Source organism: Marmota monax, unplaced genomic scaffold (assembly GCF_021218885.2).
Source record: "Marmota monax isolate L192 unplaced genomic scaffold, Marmota_monax_Labrador192_F-V1.1 WCK01_AAM20220418_F8-fsc00164, whole genome shotgun sequence".
Taxonomy (NCBI): Eukaryota; Metazoa; Chordata; class Mammalia; order Rodentia; family Sciuridae; genus Marmota; species Marmota monax.
Window position 1 is genome coordinate 1,134,007 of NW_026693313.1, and position 23,792 is coordinate 1,157,798.

The window sequence follows — 23,792 nt, forward strand, 5'->3', positions numbered from 1 at the left end:
AGATATGAACAAGAGAAAAAATTTTGATGTATAAGTTTTTCTGCTAGACATTAGATCTGACTACAGAAATTTCTAGTTTAAAGTTTGAATCAAACTAAAATGGCGGAAACAATTACACAAATGACTGAGTATATTAAACTTAGTAGAGTTTGAATGATTTGCATCAAGTGACACTTAAAAATACTGAGAAATTCCAATGCAGGGTACTAGAAATCATTTTAGAGACATAATTGAATATATTCATCTTTTTTTTCTTTAGGGTAAATTTAAAATATACCTCAGAAATTATAGAATTAGTATCAAATGTTGAGAATAATGTAAAACAAATGATCAGGTCATCTTTTAGAAAAACTTGGAAGAGTGTATGTGGCTGCCTGATTTTGTAAAAGCAAATCATGTCAGACCAGTTTAGTTCTGTTTTATGACAGGATAACAGTCTACAAACATAATAGGCATTTGAAAAACATAATTCCTTTTAATTTCAGTAAATGTTTTCTTCTGTTGTATATGACATATTATTCATAGGCTAAGAAAATATGGCTTGGTGTAGTGTTCTCAGTGGCTAGCTACCATTAACCAGTTTCCAACTGGATGCTGACATTAACAGGTGCTCACAGGAATTCCTGGTGGATTTCTTTGAAGGCAATAACTTGGTTGTAAACCTAAACAAAAGATTTGAGATGTTACTAATTAAACCTGTAGGTACTACTAAGCTACATACTGTTTTTGGTCTCTGGGTCTAAACTTCAGAACAATCTTGAAATATTAGAAGGAAAACTTCAGAAACATTAACCAACAACTAAGTAAGAAAACTAAGATGTGAGGAATGTCTTGGAATCCTTTGGGGGTGAAACAGCTGCATGGTATGAAAAACTGGCCAGATGGAATTTAAAATTAAAGTGAAGATCCCAGTTATCTTGTGGGGCAGAAGTTGAGTTGGGATGTAAGAGTCAGGATCACCGTAGACAGAAATGTGATAATAATGAAAAGTATTTGTTAAAAGAGGACAAGAAAGAAATAAGGGAGGAGGGGAGGAAGGGAACGAGGGAGGAGGCAAACACAGAGTTTAATGTCCTGTATGTGGCCTATAAGATCCATGAAAGCCACTTCTGCCCAGGGCTGGTCACGCAGTTATTAGAACATAATGTCTCATTTTCGTCCACACTTTTAGAGTGGATGTAAGTGATTTTGAAGAAGAGCAATGAGAAGAATTGAAGGGCTAGAATGTACATCCTGGGCTGAAAGGCTAAAAATTTAGAGTTGTTTGGATTAGATAAGGGATAGCCAGGGAATAGCTTCGTTATCATTTTCACGTACACGGTTTTGTAGAAGATAACCCCCATTGGTGACTTCTCTGGTCCTCACAGGATGAAAAAGAGCACAAAGATGCTTAATTTCAAATCTGAAAAGAGCGGATTTGGACCTAAACGCAGATGTCAGTCATCAGGGTAAAGTAACTTTGAAATGGTTTCTAAAGGAGGTTCAGGCCAAGTAGCAACGTGTCTCCAGACTGGATATAATGTTAAGTGTGACATCGAGTCTGAGAAAGATGACCTGAGTCATAGGGTAAGCTATATTCCACAGACCAAGTTGGACCCACCACCTGATTTTTGTTTGTATGTGGTGCTGAGGATCAAACCCGGGCCGCACGCATGCCAGGCGAGCGCGCTACTGCTTGAGCCACATCCCCAGCCCTCAACCACCTGATTTTTGGATGATCCATTAGCTAACTATGACTTTTACATTTGCAAGTAGTTGAAAATAAAAATTTTGTAACAAAAGAAAATTACGTAAAATTCACCTTCGGTGTCCGTGAATAAAGTTGTACTGGAACACAACCACACCCATCCCTTGGTGTTCTTGTTGGTGGCTCCTTGGGCCCCTAACCATGGCAGAACTGAGTAGCTGAGATTGAGACGGTAGTTTCCACAAAGCCTGGCTATTTGGGACCCTGACCTAGATGATCACAGCACTTGCACAATGTGTAGATTTTACCTCCAACATCTAGAAGCTTTCCTTGTTGTAAAAAAAATGAACACCTCTGGGGTCAGCTGATGAATACAGGCAGCACATCCTTTGAAGGGTTTTTGACAGGGCTTTGGGTCCACAGAAGAACACACCGATGCTGCTGCTGGAGGGGTAGGAAAAGGGAGCAGTGTTACCCAGGGCAAGGCCAAGACAATTGCAGAGCTCGGAGGGGCTGTGGATGTAGGCTGCTTATTCATTTACTGACCTGCATCCATCCACCTCCTTTTTCCTTAGATTCCCTCTTCCTATTTTCAGCACCTTGCTCCCTCCCAGATTCAGGGGTTCACCCAGATGGCTGTGCAGGAGGTTTTGAGAGAGAGAGGGTGTCACCTGGATTTTTGATCAGGTGACCTTGATTAGCATCTTCTTGGATCCATGGCTAGAATATAAGCTTCCTGAGACCAGAAACCCGATCTGGTGTGATTCCAGCCCTCAGGACAGTGCCCAGCATATAAGACAGTCAACACATCTTTGTTGAAGAAAAAGGTCAAGTTGATTATGATCTCTATGCTCTTGGGCAAGACCTGAGATGTTATTTTCCATAGATATAAAACCAAGACAATAATTACATGATATGTTTTATTTACATTATATGTTTTATGGAAAGCAAAATGAGATAATGCATCCAAAATGGTTTTAAAAGGATGAGTTAGTACTAACATTCTGCTCAACCCTGCCTTTTTTATAGATAATAAAATTTATACAGAAGTAATAGCAACTTGATTTATTTCTTCTGTTGGAATTACTTTAATTTTCCAAGAAGTCCAAAACAAAGAGATGGAAGGAAAAAAGACATTGCTGAAAATGTGGTCAACAAACGCAGTCCTCTACAATTATGACATCTTGGATAACATGGCTGAGGAGATATTTTTACATATGGTGACTATTCCAGGGCGGCTCAAATCCCTTGTGACATCACAGTGCCAGCCTTCAGCTTGTCTCTGGAAGTTGTGATGTTTGTGGGTCTAGAGGGAGTTACAGAGATGATGTCTTTTTTTCCCTTGTTTTGAATATTATTATGCCCTGTAGCATTTTTCCAGTCTTTGGCATGAGCCAAATTAGTTACTCTAGTCCAGATCAAAAATTCTCCAACTTTACCATGCTTCAAGTCATCTAGGAAGATGGTTAGAATGCAGATTCCTTGGCTCCAAGGAATGCATGGTTAACATGGAGCCTGGGTAATATTGACACACAATGTCCTGGGAGCTCCCTTTGAGGAACTGTCTTAGGAACATTCTTCAGACCCAGGACCAGTGCACTGTCCGGTCGTATTCCTTCAGATCTGGCTTTTGTTGGGGAATGCCTACATAGCCTAGTTCATCTTAGCTGACACAGAAGCAGGGTTCTCTGCCATATCAGAGCCACCTTTTAATTATGTGTTCCAGAACTGTAATAACCATGGTGGAAGTCGATGGTTTAATGATATTTTAGACTAGCTTCAAAAGAACTTATCAAATGGCTTCATTTGTAAATGACAATATGTTTAAAATGTGTAAGTACGACTCTCAAAGATATCATTCCCCACAGCTAAATTTGACAAAGTAATTTTTCAGAAAATATTTCCTAGCCTGAAAAATATGACTTAATGAAGCAATTTACAGGGGGTTGCAGAGCGAAAGGACAGGGTCAGGGTGCTGTTGGTTCCACCACTTGGCTGCTGGGTGACTTTGGGCATATTAATTATCTTCTCAAAGCCCCCATCACCTCATCTGTAAATTGAGGAGCATAAATCTAGTTTCCAGCTCCTGGAATCTCTTCTGCTCTCGTAGCATCGCTGTGAAGACCAGGTTGGCCGCTGCAGGTCCAGCTTTTGGCCTCAAGTGTGGCATGTGGTGATTTCTCAGTGACTCTTAGCTTATCTTCGTCATTATGACACACTGTGTCTGCAGGACTCTGCCTACTCCACGTAGCTGAACAGGAGAGGGAGGGAGGGAGGGAGGTATTAACTCGGAGGCGATGATAGACTTACTTGAATCAGCACTATGTCTTTTGAGCTCTGGAATGAAACATTTTGAGTGATGCATGAGTCAGGTAAAACCCTTTCCAATGAGAAGTCACAGCTCTGCTTTGTGTCTGATGCCCAGAGGGACCCTTGCATCCATTTTTCAAAGATGCTGTTATGGGTGGTGATATTTTTCCATTAGTGTAGATGTCACCAAAGAGATTGCCCACTGGCCCGCTCCCAACAGGCTAAGATGTCCTTTCGTTTACAGCCACAGTCACTGTTTGCAGGAGCCAATGGTGCTCTTTGATGCTCTGCCTTTAAAACTCCATTTCAAAGGCTTCTGATTGCTGGCTGCCAGGTGTACCACTGGTGTCCCCAGCGGTTCACAGCTCCCCTGCCCCTTTGAAGTGATGGCTATTACACTGCACAGCTAAGTGCATACTTTTCTGTACTCAGGGTCCATAACTGTCATGGTTATGCGATTGCCAAAAAGTCTTACAAAGGCCATTCATTATCTATCTTTGCTTTGACCAAAAGGTCAGCCCTTCACCAGCTGGCTGCACATCACTGTCCCCAAGCAAGGCATTCTGTTGCCTGCCTGCTGTTGCCCTCTTGGCATTTACAATTCCAAGTATGAAGATTTCTTGTCACGAATGCCTACCGTGAACCACGGGGCCGAGATTCCGTGAAAAGCGGTTAAGGCGTAGACGCGGCAGTTTTAATTTTTTTATTTTTCTTTTATGAGGCAATGGACAAATGCAAAGGAACCCTAATGGGGTTGGTAAAGAAAAAAAATTCTTCTATAAAATTTAATTACCCACAATTGCTTAGAATTAAAAAAAAAAGATTCTCTGCAAAAGAAGTATAAAACCACGAGACACTATTTATTCTCGGGTTTACAGCTGCAAGCCGTGGAGTTTGCACAGGCGAGAGGAGCTGGATCAGGGACAATGTTAATGGCATTGATCAGTCTGGGCTGCTGACTTTGATGAGAAAAGGACACATTTCACATGGGCTGCAAAGATGGTTAACATTCACAGCATTATTTTTAGCTCTGATAAACAGTAAGGAAAATCCTCCTTTCTCCTTCTATATTTGCTAAATAACTACTGTGCTCTTCTCTGTGGGGCTGGTGTATTTTTCAAAACAGGGCAGCGATACCATGCATGAAAGGCATCCAAAATATCACCCGCCAGGAGATTTCAGCCAGCAGATATATGGGAGTGTGGGTGCGCCTGGGAGTAATCCCACCACCTTGCTGGATTCCCAGGTTCTGCTGCCGTGAGCTCTTCTCTCTTTAAATTGTGTATTTGTTTTTATGTGTTGGCTTTTATGCTTGGTAAGTTATAACCCTGTAGGGGCAGACCCTAAACCCCATTTAAAAAAAATCAAATTACTTTATACCCTGAGTGCATTCTGCAAATAAAATCGATAAACAGAAGGTTCCCGTGGATTTATGGAGACTTAGAAAGAAGGCACCGAGAGCTATAGACCCTGTTTCACACAATGGACACAACTTCTGGTTAATCTTTCCTAGTGAGTGTTTTTCATTAGAAAACCCTCCAAATGATTTATCACATAATTATAGTTTATACAACACCTTCTTTTTCATAAGCACAGATGATAATTGTGCTGGCCAGCTTTTTTTTTTTTTTTAAACCTATCTTCCAGTCCGTTGTAGCTGCTGGCTGCATGACTTTCCTCTGTGTGTTAATTACTGGGCTGTTCGTTACTTGCTGCAGACCCACCTAACAGTGCTCTGGTGTGACTCTTCTGCCCACTTCCCACCAGCTTCATCTTCTTTGGCAGGTCGAGCCGTCCGGCTAGGACTCTGGTCCTAGCTTTCTCCTCCATCTCCCCATCACTCCTCTTGCTCATGCTGGCTACTGCCAGGCTCTGAGGTGTATGGATAAAACTGCTGCCCTTGAGGGACTGAGGATCTCATAAGGGAGAAAAATAAAAGCAGCTAACTTGGAAGCTTTGGATTTCTGAAACTGGTAGAGCCATTTCCCCCCAATCCTATTCTCCTCCTCTACCCCAACAAAGCACTAAAATATATACACTGCATGCATAAATAACCTGCTGCCACAGCTCATAATTTGATAGATAACATCATCAAAGCAGCTTTGCAAAGCAATAAAGAAACCACCTTCTACTTTCTTACTCTCCTCCCTAATCCCCCCAACCACACGTAGAGTAATTCTAGTAATTTTTATTGTATTTTCACTTGGTTCTAACCAGAGAGGCAGATGCCCTCTGGTGGGAAGGTACTATTTAAATATGCTGACAATATTCGCATCCTCAGTTTACAGTGGCTTTATTTTTCTCACAAAGCTATAATTTATCATGTGTTGGATTTTCATGTAAGTCTACTTCTTTGAGTGTTCTGAATATTTTAGTCATATAATGAATGTTTAAGATATCCTGTTAGATAAAAGACCTTGTGTGCTAGCCTCTGAATGCTAATGTCTTAAAAATATCATTGAAAAACATTTTGCACATATGCACGTACAAATGAGAATTGAAGGGTGTGCACACAAGCAAATGTGGTTCCAGATGGACACATTTACTCCATTTAGTATAAAGGTATTTTTACATTTCTGAAAACAATGGGTGGTCTAAAATACATTCATGCAATATGGATCCGAAGCCCCCAATCATGTGGCAAGTTGACACCTCTTTTCATTGTTGGGTTGGGTCGAACTGCTTTAAAAAGGGATGTCATAAGCTTATTCTTCCCGTCAAGATAAAAGAAACACTTCTGAAGTTTCCAAAAGTGGCCAGAGCTTTAAAGTTGTTATGATAATTAATTACATAAAGTTTACACCTAGGAGGCACGGCCAAGTTATTAGCAGATAAGTCAAAAGCAGCAAACTATAAATATTATCTGAAGCGTAAGATCAAACGCGGAAGCCCTATGGAAAAACCTCATATTCAATTAATTAAAAACAGCTGATCCAGAAATTCAGAAGGTTGAGCACATACACAAAATGTGCATTTGACAAAGGAGTAGCTTGATGTGACAAAGCTATATTTATTTTCATTCCGTCTACCTTCTTGGCAATGATCAGCTGACTCCTGAATACTCGTCTGTAGCTTGGGAACATATTGAGGGTGTTGACCAAAACAATGAAATTTAGCTTCCCCTTGGTAAAAGACACATTTCTATAGATTAATAAGACATAGATGTCAGTGCATTATTTAATTAGCCTACTATATTTTAATTAGGAGAATGATTTTCATTGTTTTTGTTTAGAGTGCTTTTTTGTGTTTGTCTAATTGAAGCAATAAACAACAATTATCACAGGCATGTGAGTTTGGTAATAGCAATAAAAGACATTATTTTATACATATACTTACTATTTGCTGATTGCCTTTTAAAGCTATTCTTTTGTTTTTGCAAATTCAGCTGATATAATTACCAATATTAATGACAAATAAAAACAATAGATACGCTTTCCTTTTTTCTATTTCCAGCCTTTGATCTATTTTTAATTTCTCTCCCCTCTTCCTTATTTGTATTCGTTTTGATGCCATCAATTTGTTTCTCTATTACTGTTATTTTTGCAATTTTCTGTTTCCTTTAGAGCTTGCCCAACTCTCTTTGATCTGCTTCCCTTCAAGCTTTATTTTTGGTGCTGTTTTTCATGTTCTATAAAAATATTTTTGCCCCTCTTCCCTTTATTCTTTTGATTTAACTCCTTCTCAGAACAAGAACCAACTCTAGCTTTGAGTGAACAGGTAAATGTTTTTTCAAGAGCAAGTCCTGAGAATCCTCGGCTTTGCACTGATGAATAGACATGGTGGAGAGCCTACTTCAAAGGCCCTCGAGAACAAAGGACCTTTCTGAGACCACTAGCAAATCTACCAATTCCTTCTGAACCCTCTTTGCCAAAAGATAGGAGCTAACACAGGACAAGCCTGTCTGCAGGAGTGGCCAAGTGGGCTTAGGAACAAACATATCCTTGACATAATAAGGGGAAAACATACTGTTTATCTCTTTAATAAGCATCCTGAGGAAAATTAATGTGACTTTGTCCTTTGTGCAGAACAGTAATTGGATTGTGTGTTTCATTTCTATCTGGACAAAGGCCAGGATATTGAAATACTTTTCAATATTAGATTTTCTTGTTTAAAAATTAGATTTTATTGGCATTCTCTTTCCGAGATTTCTTCATTAAAAGCTTCATTAAACATAAATCTCCTTTTACACATCAGAAAACAAAAATTATTGCAACGAGGTCATTTTGAACGTCTTCTAGAAGGGCGGGGACAGCTTCCTTGCTGGAGACTCCTCTCTCCCAGGGACAAAGTAACAACTGACTTTGTGGGCATGAGTCTGATATTTGTCATATTGAGGTTTGAAACTATATAACAAGTTGCTGTGTTCTAGAGTCTTAGGCTATTCCAAATATGGTATTTTAAGAAAATCTAGTTGGATGTGGTGGAGCATACCTGTAATCCCAGTGGCTCAGGAAACTGAGGCAGGAGGATTGCAAGTTCAAAGCCAGCCTCAACAACTTAGTGAGGTCCTAAACAACTCAGTGAGACCCTGTCCTAAATAAAATACAAAAAAAGGTGTGTGTGCGGGGTGCTGTGGTTAAGGGCCCCGAAATTCAATCCCAGTACCAAAAAAAAAAAAAAATTGGGCTAGGAAGTATGCTGTAGAGGCTTGATTCAACGACATGCAAACCTGGGGGCCTCTTCTCTCCTGAAAGATGCAAAGTCATCCGTGGGGGAGAGAGAGTTTGAAAAGCTAATGTGCTGAAAAATGCAACTGGACATCAAATACATTTCTGCACTTCGATTCCAGCCTCTAGAAAGAAATGAACACACTCCTGACAAGGCAAGTGGGGAGAGTGACAGCCACAGTTTTCCCAGCTTAAAACTGTTTTTGCTGCTCACTCCCTGCAAAAATTGGACAGGCTCACTTCTCAGCCCTGCAAAGCATAATTTTCTGGGCAGAGTTTGTGCAAACCCAGTCTTACCCTCAGTCTCCTGACGCACCGTGTTTCTGCCTCACACTTTCTGAGGGGAGAGAGATAATGAAATGGTTTGGTTTGAAAGGCCTTCCCCACTGGGCTGCAGACTTCATGTGTAACAGAAATAAACAAATGCGCTGTGGGATGTCAGTAAGAGAGGAGCCTAATAAAGAGCCGGACTATCTATAAGAGCTTACAAGATATATAGATCCTTGTTTAACGCCTGCAAAGTGGGAAAATTCCTTTTGTGATAATTGAAAACTGAGTGCAAAACATTGGTCAAAAATAAACTTTCACCAAAAGGTGCAAGTAGGAATAACCCACCCCCCAACCCCAAAACCCTAGTGATCATATATGAGCTTTGGACCTCTTAATTTCTACCTCTAAGTATTTTAAGGAATCTGTAGATGAAATTAACTTGTTTCTGCACTGGACAAGAACTGGATGGGGGTAAGGTGACCGGTGGTGACTCTCAGGGCTCAAAGAGACTTGGGCTCCAGGATCCAGGAACAGGTGTTGAGAAAGGAGCCCAGAGGAACTGGATTCAGAGGATCTAGAAGGTAGGATGGGTTGGCAAAACCTGCTGGAGAGAAGGTGGCGCTCCAGCCCTGGAGTCTAGGCCAGGTGTCCATAAAAGCCAAGGCTAGAGGCAAAGGGGAACAAGTGGACTCGTGGATGAGGGGCCTGGAAAGAGCCTCCAAGGCCACTTGCCACAGGTTGGCAGCTCTTCTGGGGCATCTAAGGCTGAGCCCCTGGAGTAAAAGTGAGACTTTGCAATTGATTGTGCAGTTGGTCCACTTCCACCCCAACCTTGAAGCTAAAAGTTGTTGTTTTTTGTTTTTAACTTTCTTGTTGGAAATCTGTTGCTCTCAGATGACTCAAGGTCAGGAGGAAATTTCCACAGACATTCCCTCAGCCTGTTTTTTACCCAGGGCTGTGGGCTCAGGAGCCTCCTCAATGAATACTCTTGTCTTGGGTGCAGGCTTTCTCAGGCAGGCTGTCCAGGAAGCAGGGCTCAGGGAGAGCTGGGGCAGCTGAAGTCAGAGTGACTTCACACAGAAGAAGGACACTGGAACTGTATGCCTAGGAACCCCGAGGGCCTCTGGTTACTTCTTCCACGCTTCTCTCTTCACAAAGCTCCTTCAATAATGATCCAAAGAAGTCTCACAATGTAGTGACAAATAATAAAGAGTAAAATGGATAGTTCTGGCACAAACAGACTACATGCAAAAAAATAAAAATGTAAGAAGGAGCTGAACTGACCTAAATAATATTCACCAAAAAAAAAAATTCTATGGAGCAGAAATAAATACTAGGAAGCTACAAAAAGGTTAATAAAGCATAACTCCTATGAAAGAAGACCAGAGAGCAGAAATGTAAGGAAGCTGCACGGAGAAGTCACAGGTGATAGAGATGTAGTCAGAAGAACCCTAGGATGTTTTAATTTACTTCTGATAAAGTGGACAGAAAGAAGGTTGGGCTATGGAAGACCTAAGTAGCATGGTTAATAAGGTAGATAAGAATAAGATTTATTCAACTTTGGGACCTGCACAGGAGAAGGCTTTTCCCTACCCTCCAAATGTTGTGGGTTTTGGAACTCTTGTTGATCTCTCTCTACTGCATTGGTCATCTCATTTGGTGTTATGGCCTCCAACCCAGCTCCTGCCCTGAAATCATGATGCGTACTCACTGCCTACTTGACGCCAGTATGTGTAACAGGAATCTTCAGCTGAACATGTCAAAGAAAAAACTCCTGAAAGCCTCTGACTGACAACCAGAACGCTTACAGTGCCATCCAGGTAGAAATGGGGACTTCATCCTGGTTTGGCTCATGCCTCATATCCAACCCATCAGCAAATCAGGTCAGCTCCCTTTGCAACCTGCCCAGGATGTAAGGGCCTCTCAACACCTCCACTGCCACGCCCCGCCTCCACCAAGCTACCTCCACCGCCCACTGCCTGCCTCTCCACTTCTGTCCAAGGCCCTACTATTCCTTAAAGCAGCCAGAGAGATCTCATGTCACTCCTGGGTTCAAACCTCTAAAAGGCTTCTCCTCTGTGAATAAAATTCAAAGTCTATGATGATCTGCAACTGTCCTTTCTCCTAAATGCAACCCCCGGTTACTCTCCCTCTCATGTCCTCTGTCCCAAACTACTGGCCTCCTGGATCATGGCGTCTCCTGCCTCGGGACTTTGCTTGTTCCCAGATGCCCACTTGTTACACTCCCTCACTTCCTTCAGTTTTGCCTCAGATAGAGAAAATGTTCTGCCTTGATGACAATATTAGAATCTACTGACGTTCAAGAGCCATAGATGATGAGGGTTCACTTAGGGAGTTAGAAGAGCAATGATCACTGATTGTGTTACTGCTTTATACTTAACTTCTTAACATACTGTATAATTTTAAAAATATGAAGACAACACCATGAATATTATCATCTATATTTTACAGTGGGGCACAAAACCTCAACCAAGCTGGCTTGTCCAAGCTCACCTACCTAGAAACTTCTAGAACCAGGAAATATAGGTTTCACTCCAGAGCAAGTGCTCTTTCTTCTTTACATTAAAATTTATTATATAATGATAATAATAACATTAATCCTTGAAACAATAATAGTAATATCAGCAGTGGCAGCTAAGCTCATGGAGCACTGTGTAGTGAGCATTATTTTAGGCACCTTACATTCATTCATTCACTCCACACTTAAGTGCTTGGGCTCCAGTTCCTGAGTCCTTAACCACTACCTTAACTCCCTGCTCAGTCTTAGAACATGTTCTCTCTGCTTTTGCTAGACATGCTAGATACGCTGTACGGTTGGACATAAGTGAATTCTCCAGTTGGGTAATTAGAGGTAACTGTGCTCACCAAAGTTTTCTTGAAGGCATATGTTGTTTAAGAAATATCATCTTTAAATTGAGGTTAAGTGTGAAAATTCTCAACATAATCAATAATTGTCAGAGGCTGTAAGCCAGTTAAGCAGAAGTTTGTGGTTCTCTAAAGGAGATGTGCAGTACCGACTTCAGATTCACTTCCCGAGTCAGCAGTAACTTGCATTTCTCCGGGGAGGCTCCCAGCAGGCAGAGGAAAGAGAGCTCGCCTTACTCACCTGGGGTGGTTGTAGGCTATCTGCTTGAACTCGTTGTTCCAGTTGGGTCTCCCGTAGAAGGTTTTCTGCTTTAAGCCTGTAATCACATCGGTGTTCTCATCCCAATGTAAAGCTATGTGAATAGCCTAAAATAAGAATTGTGGTGTCAGATGACATTTAGAACAAAAAGTAGGAGCCTCCTATAAATAAAGGATCATTAAGCTCATGTGTAGATTTGATACAAAAAGCCTTTTTTACAGGACTGGAAATGCTTATCATTATTAGCAGATACCATTGATGTTGCCTTTTAGGACAGGTATCATATTTCATGTATCTTTGCATTGAACCTACTGAAACGGTACATAGTAGGTATGCAATAATATTAGCCTAAGAAGGATATTTTTCTTTGAAAGGATGAGAGCCATACAGCAAATGTAGCTAAGGGAAAGCAACACTAAATGATTTCCCTTTTTTTTCTGCCAGACTTCTTAAAAATTAATCTCCACCTGCTGTCCCTTTTTGCTTCATATTAAATCCTGAGGATTTGAGAAGGGCATTGCCAGATTAACGTGCCATGAAATGTCCAGGAAGAAGATGGGTCTCACGGTCAGATCTGCCTACTGGGTTGAAACAGTTTGATGTACAGTCGTTCCTTGAAATCCTTGGGGGACTGGTTCCAGGACTGCCCCTTCCCTGCAGATACCAAAGACTGAGGATGATGAAACCCTTTATAGAAAATGGCACAGTATTTGCATATAACCTATGCAGATTCTCTAGTATTCTTTGCATCATCTCTTGATTACTTATATATAGTATCTACTAGGTTGAAATCTGCACTTACAGGTGTGGAACCTATGAATAGGGAAAGCTGATCTTATACTGAGAGCCTTCAAATACTGGGAGGCTGTTGAGGCTGGCAGATAGGACATGGAGGCCAGAGCACAGCAAGGGGCATGGTGGGAGCTCTGTGCCCAAGCACTTGCCTTCAAATTCAGCGAATCCACTACTGCATCATGTCAGCCAATGAATAAGCAAGCGATTGAGGTGTATGGTTCCCTCGTGAGAGTGTTTTCAGTGGCTGTCATTGTTTTAGCTCCTGCTGAATTCTGGTAGCTACCCCGTCCTTTCCTCATGGGTGTGTGACCTGCACTACCCTTAGACCCATCACAAACCTTTGTGCTCACTTGTCTACACTTTGGTGCTTGATTGGCTTCACCTTCTGACTCTTCCTAATCCTGAAAGTCTGGGTAACAGACAACTCATGCCCAAGTTCCCACTGCACGGCCTTTTTCCTTGTCTGAGAAAGAGACCTGGGCCATCGAGGTTCTGCTGGGAATAACGGAAGTGGCCCCAACAGGCCAGCAGATAATGGCAAACTGGAATTTCAGAACTCCAAGCTACAGGAGGTTTCCATCAAGCAAGTTTGACTCCAGGTAGCAAGACCACTAATGGAGAAGAGTTTGGGATTAGCATTCCAGGCAAACAGAGAATGGGGAAGAAAATGGCAGAGGTTTCTGAGTGACCTGTCAGGGAGGGGGACCATTAAGAACAAAAACATGGTTGTTTTGAAACATCAGTGGCAGGATGTGCAGCCACATGTTCTGCAGCCCTGGCACCAGAGGAAACGGATGGGGCTTGATGGATCTAGGTCAGGTTGGGAAGGGCCTTCAGCACTTGCTAAGAAGTTTGGACATTATTTCGTGAAGGCCTTACTTACTTCTCTTTGTAGTGCCGCCAATCACTGATGTTCAAACATTTGGAATTATATTTGTTCCATATTTCTCAGCCCAATGTTCAATTAATCTCCAAACTCTTTTGATTTGCCCTTCATAATACTTCTTCCATCTGTCCCTTCTGTTCTTGTCATTTTGCCACTTTGAGGTTGTTGAATTCAGTCTAACAATTGGCTATTTCTATAACAGCCTCTTGATGCTTGATTTACTGACAGAATGCACCAATTATTTTTTCCTTAAATGTTGAGATTAGTGATTTCTTGCCTGAAACTTGGGAGTCTAAAGGATGTCCAACATGTCATGGGAAAAATTTAAGAAAATATCTATTTTAATTTACTTTTATTTAGGAAAAAATACATACTCTATTCTACTCTTGGAAGTGGCAGAGATGGGAAGGAGAGTGCAGGGTTGCATTGGCACCAAATTGACTTCAGATCTCAGCTGGGAGAACCCAAGTCTCATAACTCCCAAAAGACAGGAGCTGTCTAAGCAGACACTGGGGATCAATTTTCTTTAGAAGTAGAAGATAAGGCATAGTTTTGGAAAAGAAAAGTCAAAAGCTGTCTCTATACTTCACCAAATGGATCATCAGTCAAAGACCCCACTTGAATAAGGGAAATGTTTGTTTAGAAAACATAATTAACACTATATAATTCATTAAGATGTTTTAATTTTAGTTTCCAAGAAACTCACATTTCAAATTATCCCAGAGGATTAAATATTTAAGAAGGACTGTAAATAAGACCATAAAAATTCATAAAGCTACTGAAATCCAAGGAAAGTCTATTCATTTGCAGAAGGACAAAGCCAAATTATAGCAATGTTCTACAAGTGTGTGTGTGTTTGTGTGTGTGTGTGTGTGTGTGCATGCTTGTACTGACACACACAGAACATTGATTTATAAATTTAGTGATTAATCAAAACTCATTGGCTCAGACTCACTTCCTTGGAGGTAGTTGGATAGTTGCAACTGAGATGCTGATTAGAATATATATTTTATAGCCTAGTAATCACTTTATTGTAAACTCTAATATTTGAGGAGTTGAACTGGATTCACATGTACTTGTCATCATTCAATATTATAACATTGACCTATTACTGTGGTCCATGTTTTAATATACATTATTTTCGGTAAACTCAGACTCAGTATTTCATTAATACCATGGATTGCAGAACATCTGCCTAAGCAAAGATCATCTTCATCTCAGGTAAACAGACACATACATACACCCACAGTTTCTAAGAACACCTTAAAGAAAAGAAATCTCCAGACAAACCATGCATCCCTTATTATTTTCTGTAGTTACTCAGACACTTTTCAATGAAAAAGGTTCAATATAAATACCTGGGAATCTTTTCTGTTTAATTCTGAACAGCTCAAAGAATGGAATTAAAATCAATTATGAACTCAACAGATGATATAACCAATCAATATTTGCTTGATGTCACTCTTAAAGTGACAAATGCAAACTTCTTTGGGATTTCCAATCTGGATTGTCCTCTGCTGTCCAACCTGTTTATCTTCTTTTCTATTCCACGGTAAGATAACTATAGGTCCTTTTATTGCTACGATTTATAGTTCTTTTTAATCTGGTTTTATTTTACTCTCCTTTCCTTTTTAGGAACATAAAGATAATTCTTTCATGCTGCCAGATAACTAGATAGCTCATGACTGAAACTGTTCCTTTTGTGTTAAGCAAGCCAGGTAATGATGCTCATTCTCAAAATCTTATCGATACCTGATTTTCATCCCAGCCAGTAAGAAATATATGATAACTCAGAAAGTGAGCTCTCCCCTGCTCGCTCATCCGTGTTTCCAGTGAGAGTAAGAGATCAGCAAACCATTCAAATGCCCTTGCATCCCGGCAAATCCAGTAGAAATACACCTGTCAGGAGAGAAGGCAGAACTGAGCCATCTCTTTTTTCATAATGTGCTGATAATCACAGACTACTTTATCTCCATTAAATTATTTGAGCCCAAATGGGCACTTCTGAAAAAATAACATGCTTTTCTTTGCCAGTGAACAAACTGTCACACTGTGATTTCTTTTGAAAAAATTCACATTGTGTTTGAAAAGGCCCAGAGTGAATTCAGAGTCAGGAGCCCGTGGGCTGTGCCAGTTCCTCTGGATGAGGATCAACTCACCACATTTCTGGCTGTGTTTCTTCTGAACAAGATTAATAATCATAACTAGCTGTGCCTTTCACTGCTCCCCAAAGGGGATAAGCCGTTAGACCAACCCCCTTCATCTTTACTTATGACCTAAGCTAGGGATTTCAACTCTCTTCTCCAGAGACCCCGAAGGCTTGGGCACTAATCCACTTCACCAGCCGAGGCCTCTGGAGAATGGAGATTATGGTAATTGTGGAATCAAGCCACACAGGCCAGAAATCTCTGCTCAGTGAGACATATCAGTGTCCAGAAAGGCTGGTGCGTGGGGGCTGTGCCCGTGTGTCAACTGCTGTAGTGAAATTATGTCCAGGGAGATGACTTTTAAAAAAAAAAAAATCAACAGCTCACTGGATTGAGCAAATGGCAAGTGACAAGGAGAGTTTTCTAAAACAAAGGCTTAGTTTTGGGGCTGTGAGTTTCAGAAAAATGCATCTAGAAGAAACCATGGGAGAAAAATCTGTTAATTCTCTGCATTTTCCTCATACTCCTACCCACTGCTGATACTACTCTTTCCTGCACCAAGAGATATCCCAGGAGGTATCTCCAGGCCTTAACAACATCTGTGGGGCTGGACTTGACCCCAGGCACTGCCAGGTGTGTCTCCAAAGGCCAGTGTTCTCCCTCTGTGCCAGCCTGCCTGCAAGCTCACAATCATGCCATCAGATTTATAGATGAGATTTAACTAATAGATCAAATACAAGAGGAAAAGGAAATTGCGGAATGTGTACAAGGCTAGACATCTCATCAATCCTCTTCAGATTTTTACAGAAATCTACAATATTAATAGGAAGAGCAAATGCTGGCAGAGTAAGACCCTTCCACTCCAGAATTAGAGACATGTTTGTTGGGCAGCTCCTGCTCAGAAGGCACTTAAAATATTAATCCCAGGACAAATGATTCCTCAGTCCCTAAACACAAAGGATCCTCCTTCCCGCACCCTGCTGAAAAAGAAAAAAAAAAAAAAAGGATTGCCTCTCTCTTCCTGGCTCCCACCACTTCCTGGAGATTAAAATACACAGTCCTGCAGAACCCAGCCAATGACTCCCTCTGGTGAATGCCCTGAGAATCCCCACTAACGGGGTGTCTGTCATCCACTCGATCACAGACTCAACAGATACATACTGAATGCTCACTAGTGTCCAGGCCATTCTGTGTTCTGCAACAATCAAGATGAGCAAGAGAGAGACACACAAAATCCCTGACCTCATGGGGGAGTCTACATGTTAGAGGGAGAAGAAAGATGACAGGTAAATAGGCAAAACAGAATATGCCAGATGATGATAAGTGCTGTGGGGACACACAGGAAGACCAGGAAGGGTTGTGACATCAAGCCCAATGGCCAAGGGAGGTCTCGCTGGAAGGGGGCTTTGAGCAAAGATCTGAGGAGGTAAGGGAGTCAAATGGGGGATCTGAGGATGGTGGGGCAGAAGTGTAGAGGCCCTGAGACCTCTCAAGGAAGAGCCAGGGGGCTGCAGTGGAGGGCAAGCAGCAGGGGAGGAGAGAGAACAGGGGCTGTTCTATGGTTCTGGGGCCATGTTGACTTGCAGGGCCTGGCAGAGGAATGCCACCATCCCCGGCCTGTGGAAGGGTCTCCCTGGCTGCTGTGTTGAGAGCAGACTGGGGACTATGGGAAGCAGTGGGGGCAGAATGGAGGCTGTTTGGGAGTCTGATTTGATGTCCTGTTGGTGATGAAATCTGCGACCTTCATCTTCCCTCCATGAGACAGTACATCTAAACTATTCTTGAGTACCTTTGCCCCTACTTTAACTTGCTTTGCTCTCAGGGGAAATGGAAAACCTGTTGACTGAATTGGACGCCTGCTCCACCGTGCACCCCCACCCCTTCCTGACTGGTCAGTTGTCTTCCCTCAGAATGAAGGGGGCATTTGGCACAGGCGAAACACCATTGATTTCCTTCCTATTATTTCCCACCCGTGAAGGGGCGTACGTAAAATGCATTCACACCTGGACAATAAGCCATTCCAACGGTCCTTACTTGAAACATTCCCACATCTTCACTTTACCCAAACTCTAATCTTTGCCTTTTCAAATAGAAATTATTTCTGTGCTTGCTCTCTGTGGCACAGCTGTGTGTCTGTGTTCTTAGGTTTTGCCAAGCCTTTTATTCTTTTTGCTTCCTTCTAATGGCTTTGTGTCTTTCCCCTCCATAATTGACTTATAGGTGACACTGGCAGCTTTGGTACAAGAGACTTATGAAGGAAAAATGGATAGGCCCAGACGAAGTGCTTCAGGCAAAAAGAGGGGGAAAAAAAAAGAGACTTTGAACAGAAGAAAAGGGGTATTTGCTTTGACTCTTTTTCATCCTTCTAATGGTAGGTGACACTTGCTGTGAAGGGACATAAGAGTTCCACCTCTGCATTTTGCCCACTAGAAAGGACCTGGTCAATAGTAGAACAAGTGTCCAAACAATGGGCTACAACTCTGTGATCTGTGCTTTCCGACCCTCACCCCCACCTCAGTCTCCAAAAATAAAACTAACCCTAACATCAGTTCACTGTGTAAAGCAGGGCTTTCAGAACTCTGTCGCTGATATCAGAGACCAAAAATACGAAGATTCCTTTAAAAGATGCTACTAAACAGAAAGCCATCCTCAGTGAAGTAATGAAAGTTCTAAACTTTCAAGGTAGCCCAAGTTTCCCTCATTCCTATGGACATAGTGCTTGCCTAGGTGTTTTAGGTGGCCCCTCTGGGACTCTGCAAGGGCTTCTCTGTGCATATGGCCTGACACAGTCCTTCACTGATACCTTATTCCCATGGACTGTTGACCTGACCCAACTCCCCCATATCCATCACATGTGAGCTACACCCAAAGAGCTGAGCTCTCTCCTTCTATCTCAGTTCCGTAGCTCCCAAGCCTGGGCTTCTTTTAAAGAATTCCTTAGGAAGGTATGTGGACTAATTCCAAGTGATCTGGAGCTGGTAGGAAATGGACCTGTGCTAATTTTTGATAATCAACATCAAAAAATGAAAACAAGAAGAACTACCAATTTATCTTTGCCAGTGGAGCTCATAGATTCTCCAATCAAAGGTTGAATCTTTCAGGCTATTTCATGTCAAAAGTCCCTGCCCAAACCTGGATAGGCACCTGCAATCACAGGCAGAGCACAGCTCTGCAAATATAACTTGTAGTTCTTTAGATCCAAAATTGATTTTCTGAGGATGAATGGGGAAAAAAGTATTTATCTATTCATTTATTTATGGCTCAGGACCACTGCAAAAAAGGAAAGTGTCCATAAGGAATGAAATACAACACAGTCTTTAAACACCGTGAGCCCTTGGGTTCTATAACCTGTCCTGGACCCCTGGGAGGTGGAACTGGGACAGGCTATTTAACTTGAGACTAGGCTACCATGTGTGTAAGATGTCCATACACCGACCAAGGAGAGCTCATGAGGTCATTGTGAGGACAAGGACATGGCCCATGGAAACAGGTAGCACAATGTCGGATGAATGAAGTGCTCAGAAGATGTTCACTGCGACTGCTGCTCCCGTCATTGAGAAAAGCAAACAGAGTGAGGATGGTGTGTTTATGTCATAGAGTTGAGAGGGACATTTGCCTTACATGGAACTGCATTCTCCTGGGTCACTCCTGAATTGTAGAGTTAATGATTACTGAGAGCAGATAAAGCTAAACTTTTTTTTTTTTTTTTTGGATGGTACTGGGGAACCTCTTCTTTTGAGCTACATCCCTAGTCCCTTTTTGTTATTTAAAAAATTTTTTTTTTAATATTTATTTTTCAGTTTTCAGTGGACACAACATTTTTATTTTATTATTATTATTTATCTTGACACAGGGTCTTACTAAGTTGCCAAGGCTAACCTTGAACTTGCCATCTTCCTATTTGAACGCCCCCCATCCCGCCCCCATTGGAGTTGCCAAACTTTATTTCTAGCACCAGTCTTGGAATTGGAATTTCAGCATTGATCATGATGACTTAGCTCTTAAAGAGGAGCCCTCCTCTAGGGGAAGTGCACCCACCCCTGGCTCCGGGTGTGCTAAACACATGTTGGAGGTGTTTATAGGTCCACAGAGTGCCGGCCAGCGGGGAACAGTGTGGGCCACCTCCTGCAGGGCAACACACACCTCTGTCTCCCACTCTGGACAACAAATCTACACTAGAGCCCAAGCTAGGACGCTGACAGAGACTCTGCATAGAGGAAATCATGACCACTGTCCAAAAAAAAAAGAGCTTCTCTTTCTGAAATGGTTCAGATTGCAAATGGTATTTAGAAAATATATACTATCTCCTCAATAAGTGATGCTATTATATTCTGGTTTCTATTTTGTTGTTACTGTCAAAGTAATCCTGGATGAATACAATAGCATACAAGAAAAAAATACACGACGAATATATTTCTTCTTACTGATAAGTCTCCCTAATATGTAAAATTTCTAATTTTAAAGCAATAAAATCATAATTTTTTTTCCCTAAAAAATCACTGTGAGACTGAGACCAGGCTTGGTCAAGAGTTTTTTCATGCTTAAGATGTTTTTCTTAAAACCATTACCCTAAATGTTAACTATTTCATGACTATGTTACCGCTTTGCCCTGTGGTCCAGGGCTGAACATTTGTTCTTTAACCCTTGTTGGACAACAGAATCTCTCATGAATAGCAAAGTGATTAAACAGATCGTGGGATTGCCATAATGTGGAATATTCTGAAGGCACCACATAAAATGAAATAGATCATCAGGCTTTGACATTGACGTTGCTTCTGGCCACGTTCTAGTGGAAACTCAGAACGAAACAAATGGTATATATCCCCTCTCTCTACAGAGCACACACACATTTATGTGACAATGACCCCTCTGCATATAGGTGTAGGGCTGTGTACTTGCATGGGACCAAGAAGAATAGAATGAAACCCACTCACTCAGTGCTCAGTGGGGAGCTGAGTGGGGCATGGTTAATGTGGACAGGGAGGTGAAGGAAGGGAGATTTTTGAGAGACTTTTACGTGAATCTTTTATAAGGAGACTGTAGTCAGGAATGGCCTGTGTGGTTAATAAACCAAGGTGCTGAAAATACTAACACTGGACACCTCCCACGGGGCGATGGTAAGGCCCGATGGGGTGCTGAGGTCTTCTGGGGTTGCCTGATCAAAGAGGGGAGCCCACGCGTCTTCAGGGAGAGCAAACGGGCCTACTCCACCCTGCTCAATTGATTGCAGGTCTCAGTGGTTAGGAGAGATGATCAATTCCAGGAGTAGCCCGAGCTCCAGTGTGAGAGAAAGCGAAAGTAAATAATTTCTCAAACTAAACAGACTAAATTAAATGCATTTTTCATTCATTAGAAAAGAGAGCAGGTCCTCCTTTGTTTTATTAATATCTTTAAGCAGAGTATGGATTTTTGTCTTTCTTGGCCTCTTTCTCTTGTTCCCACTGGCCCATGCTGTCTTTTTATTTGAATTATCTGTTTATTATATTAGGTTAAGAACCCAAAGGCCATTTTGCCTGGGACACACTATAAATACCCATTATCACCGTTATCTATTATTGAACTGATGAAGAGAGACAATTTATGGAGAAATTAGATTATCTCAGTTTTTTTTTTTATAATCTATTTTACTATAGTCTAAAGATTACACATACAGTAAAGAAAATGAACCAAACCTTCCAGTTGGTAGTTCCTGCAGTTCCATCTACCCGGCTGTGATATTAGGGGGAACCAAAATGTGTAAGCCAATATATTTATGTCAGCATGCTTCCCCCCCCTCCCCATTCTCACACACCTATTTCATTCATCATCTTGACAGTTTGCACAAGCAAACTGTCCTAATTTTTTTCAAGAGCTCTTTTCACAAATTGAGTGTGATGTAGAATTAATCATACCCGTTAGGCAGGATTGGAGGACTTTCATCCCTGCAGGGCATTCCTACCCCTCAGCCCTCGGAGGGCTTCCTTCCACTTCTGCTGCCCGCCCTCATCCCACAGGGCCTAGGGTTCTCATCTGCTTTCAATCCAGAGAAGTTTGCTCTTACTTCTGGGTTGAAAATACCCTTTTAATGTGCTGCAACGTTCCCTGCTTTCTTCCCAGCCAAATCTCCCACACTTAACTGTTCTTTTGTCTTCTTAGGAAGCCTCTCCTTGACCATGTCTCTCCCTTCCTATACTGCCCTCATATCTCTAAGAAGAAAAGATGGAAACAAAGAAATGTTAAAACATCAGCTTCAAATAGAAAGTGCTGCTTATGACCCCAAAGGAGCCGCTGGTGCCTTACAGTTAAGTGCCTGCATTTCATTCAGTTTTGTAGAACTGTAGGGTGAGAAGGGTACCGGAGAGGGGTCCAATAGAGAAAGCTGGTACAATTTATTTATTTATTTATTTTGCTGTAGGCTTAGGACTTGGGACTTTTGTATATGAATCTAATTTATGCCAACTAGTATTTTACACACACGGAGGAGAAAAATTCTTTTTAATTGCAGTTAAGCACTTATGCTTAAAATTCCATCTCTGAACCCCTATTCTGTTTTTTTCTTCTTTCTTGTTACAAGAGAACAATGTGAAAACTGTAGCCCAGACCTGAAATGGTGAAGATGCTGTTAGATAAATATGTACTTCTTTGCTTAGCTGCACTTTGAAAATTATATAGCGGCTGACAGTTCAGTGGAAAGAGTAGTATTTATATCTCGAAAGCGCACAGCAGCCCTGACAAATATGAGTTACATAACCCTAATGATAGCTGTTCTCACACACACCAAGTTGCTTCAAAGGAGAGAAAGTTCCGAACTTGTTCCTATGCACACCAGCTCTCAGGAATTGCATCTTAAGTGTAATTCTCAGCCTCGACTTTCAAGAGCATGAAACCCTCACTTCTTTCATGAAGGAGCTTTGAAGTGGAAATCAGAAACACATGCTCTGGTCTTGACTCAGTGGCCCACCAGCTCCTACATAACCACAAATAAGAATGTCCAGAGGAGTCACATTCAAGGAGCTCACAGCCTGCTGGGGAGATAAAATATTTTGTGGATCTTAACGCAGGAAAGGAAGATAGGTGATAGAACAGGAGGAGAGCAAGGAGGGTAATGGAGGAGGGGAGAAGGGAGAGGCTACTATAGCTCAGGTGTGAGTTAGGTTGTTGTAAGTTGTGTGTGACAGACATCTTGTGTCAGTCTGAGAGAGCCCAGCACATAGTAGGTGTTGAATAAATTCTGATTGAATAAGTGAAAGTGAGACATATGATCAACACCGTCTCTGTGTGACCCCCAAGTGTGACAGAAAATGAATAATGGGCCACCCCTTTCAGTGGGTGTTACTTGGCAGACAGAAGGAGGAAAGGAAGCACTTGAGAGGCCTGACAAGTTGTCACAGACCATAACAAAGCTCTGCCCTGAGTTCCAGATGTACCCCACAGTAGCCGTTCTGCTCTCTTGGTGAAGTTCCTGGGGTGGGAAGTGGGAAAGGGGCTTTGGCACAAGAGGGACCTAGATTCAGATGTGAGTTCTGATATTTGTTAGTGCTCTGTGCTTCAGACTCTTCATGGGTAAACTGAGAAAATTACTTATCTGAACAAATTATATAACAACTCGCTAAGATGATTCTATCATTCTTATTAGCTTTGTGATTAGCTTCCATTTTTCTCATCTGCAAAATGGGAATTAAAGTGGCAGGTACCTTGAAGAGATGGTGGGAGAAACTGTTATGCAAAATGCTCTGCTAGGTAGTAAATGCCTGATCCATCTGGGCTGGTAGAGGTAGCATACCAACAATCAGTTTATATCTTGGCAGGTATGAATCACGTTTACATGATTTTATACACATCTACCCAGTGATTCTGTAGTCCACATTACTTATTTGTCTTAAGTGTTATTAAAACTCCTAGTTGG

General features: G+C 41.7%; 1 protein-coding gene across 1 annotated transcript in view; it reads right to left on the reverse strand.

Annotated features, from left to right (window-relative positions):
* Positions 1–2,004: 2,004 nt before the first annotated feature.
* Positions 2,005–23,792, reverse strand: part of Nox3 (NADPH oxidase 3) — a 53,242-nt gene continuing 31,454 nt past the window's right edge. Inside the window, exons 11-13 of the mRNA XM_046456605.1 lie at positions 15,513–15,659; positions 12,062–12,186; positions 2,005–2,131 (exon numbers count right to left, since the gene is read on the reverse strand). Of these exons, the coding sequence (XP_046312561.1) occupies positions 2,005–2,131; positions 12,062–12,186; positions 15,513–15,659 (399 nt within the window). The remainder of the gene's footprint in view (positions 2,132–12,061; positions 12,187–15,512; positions 15,660–23,792) is intronic.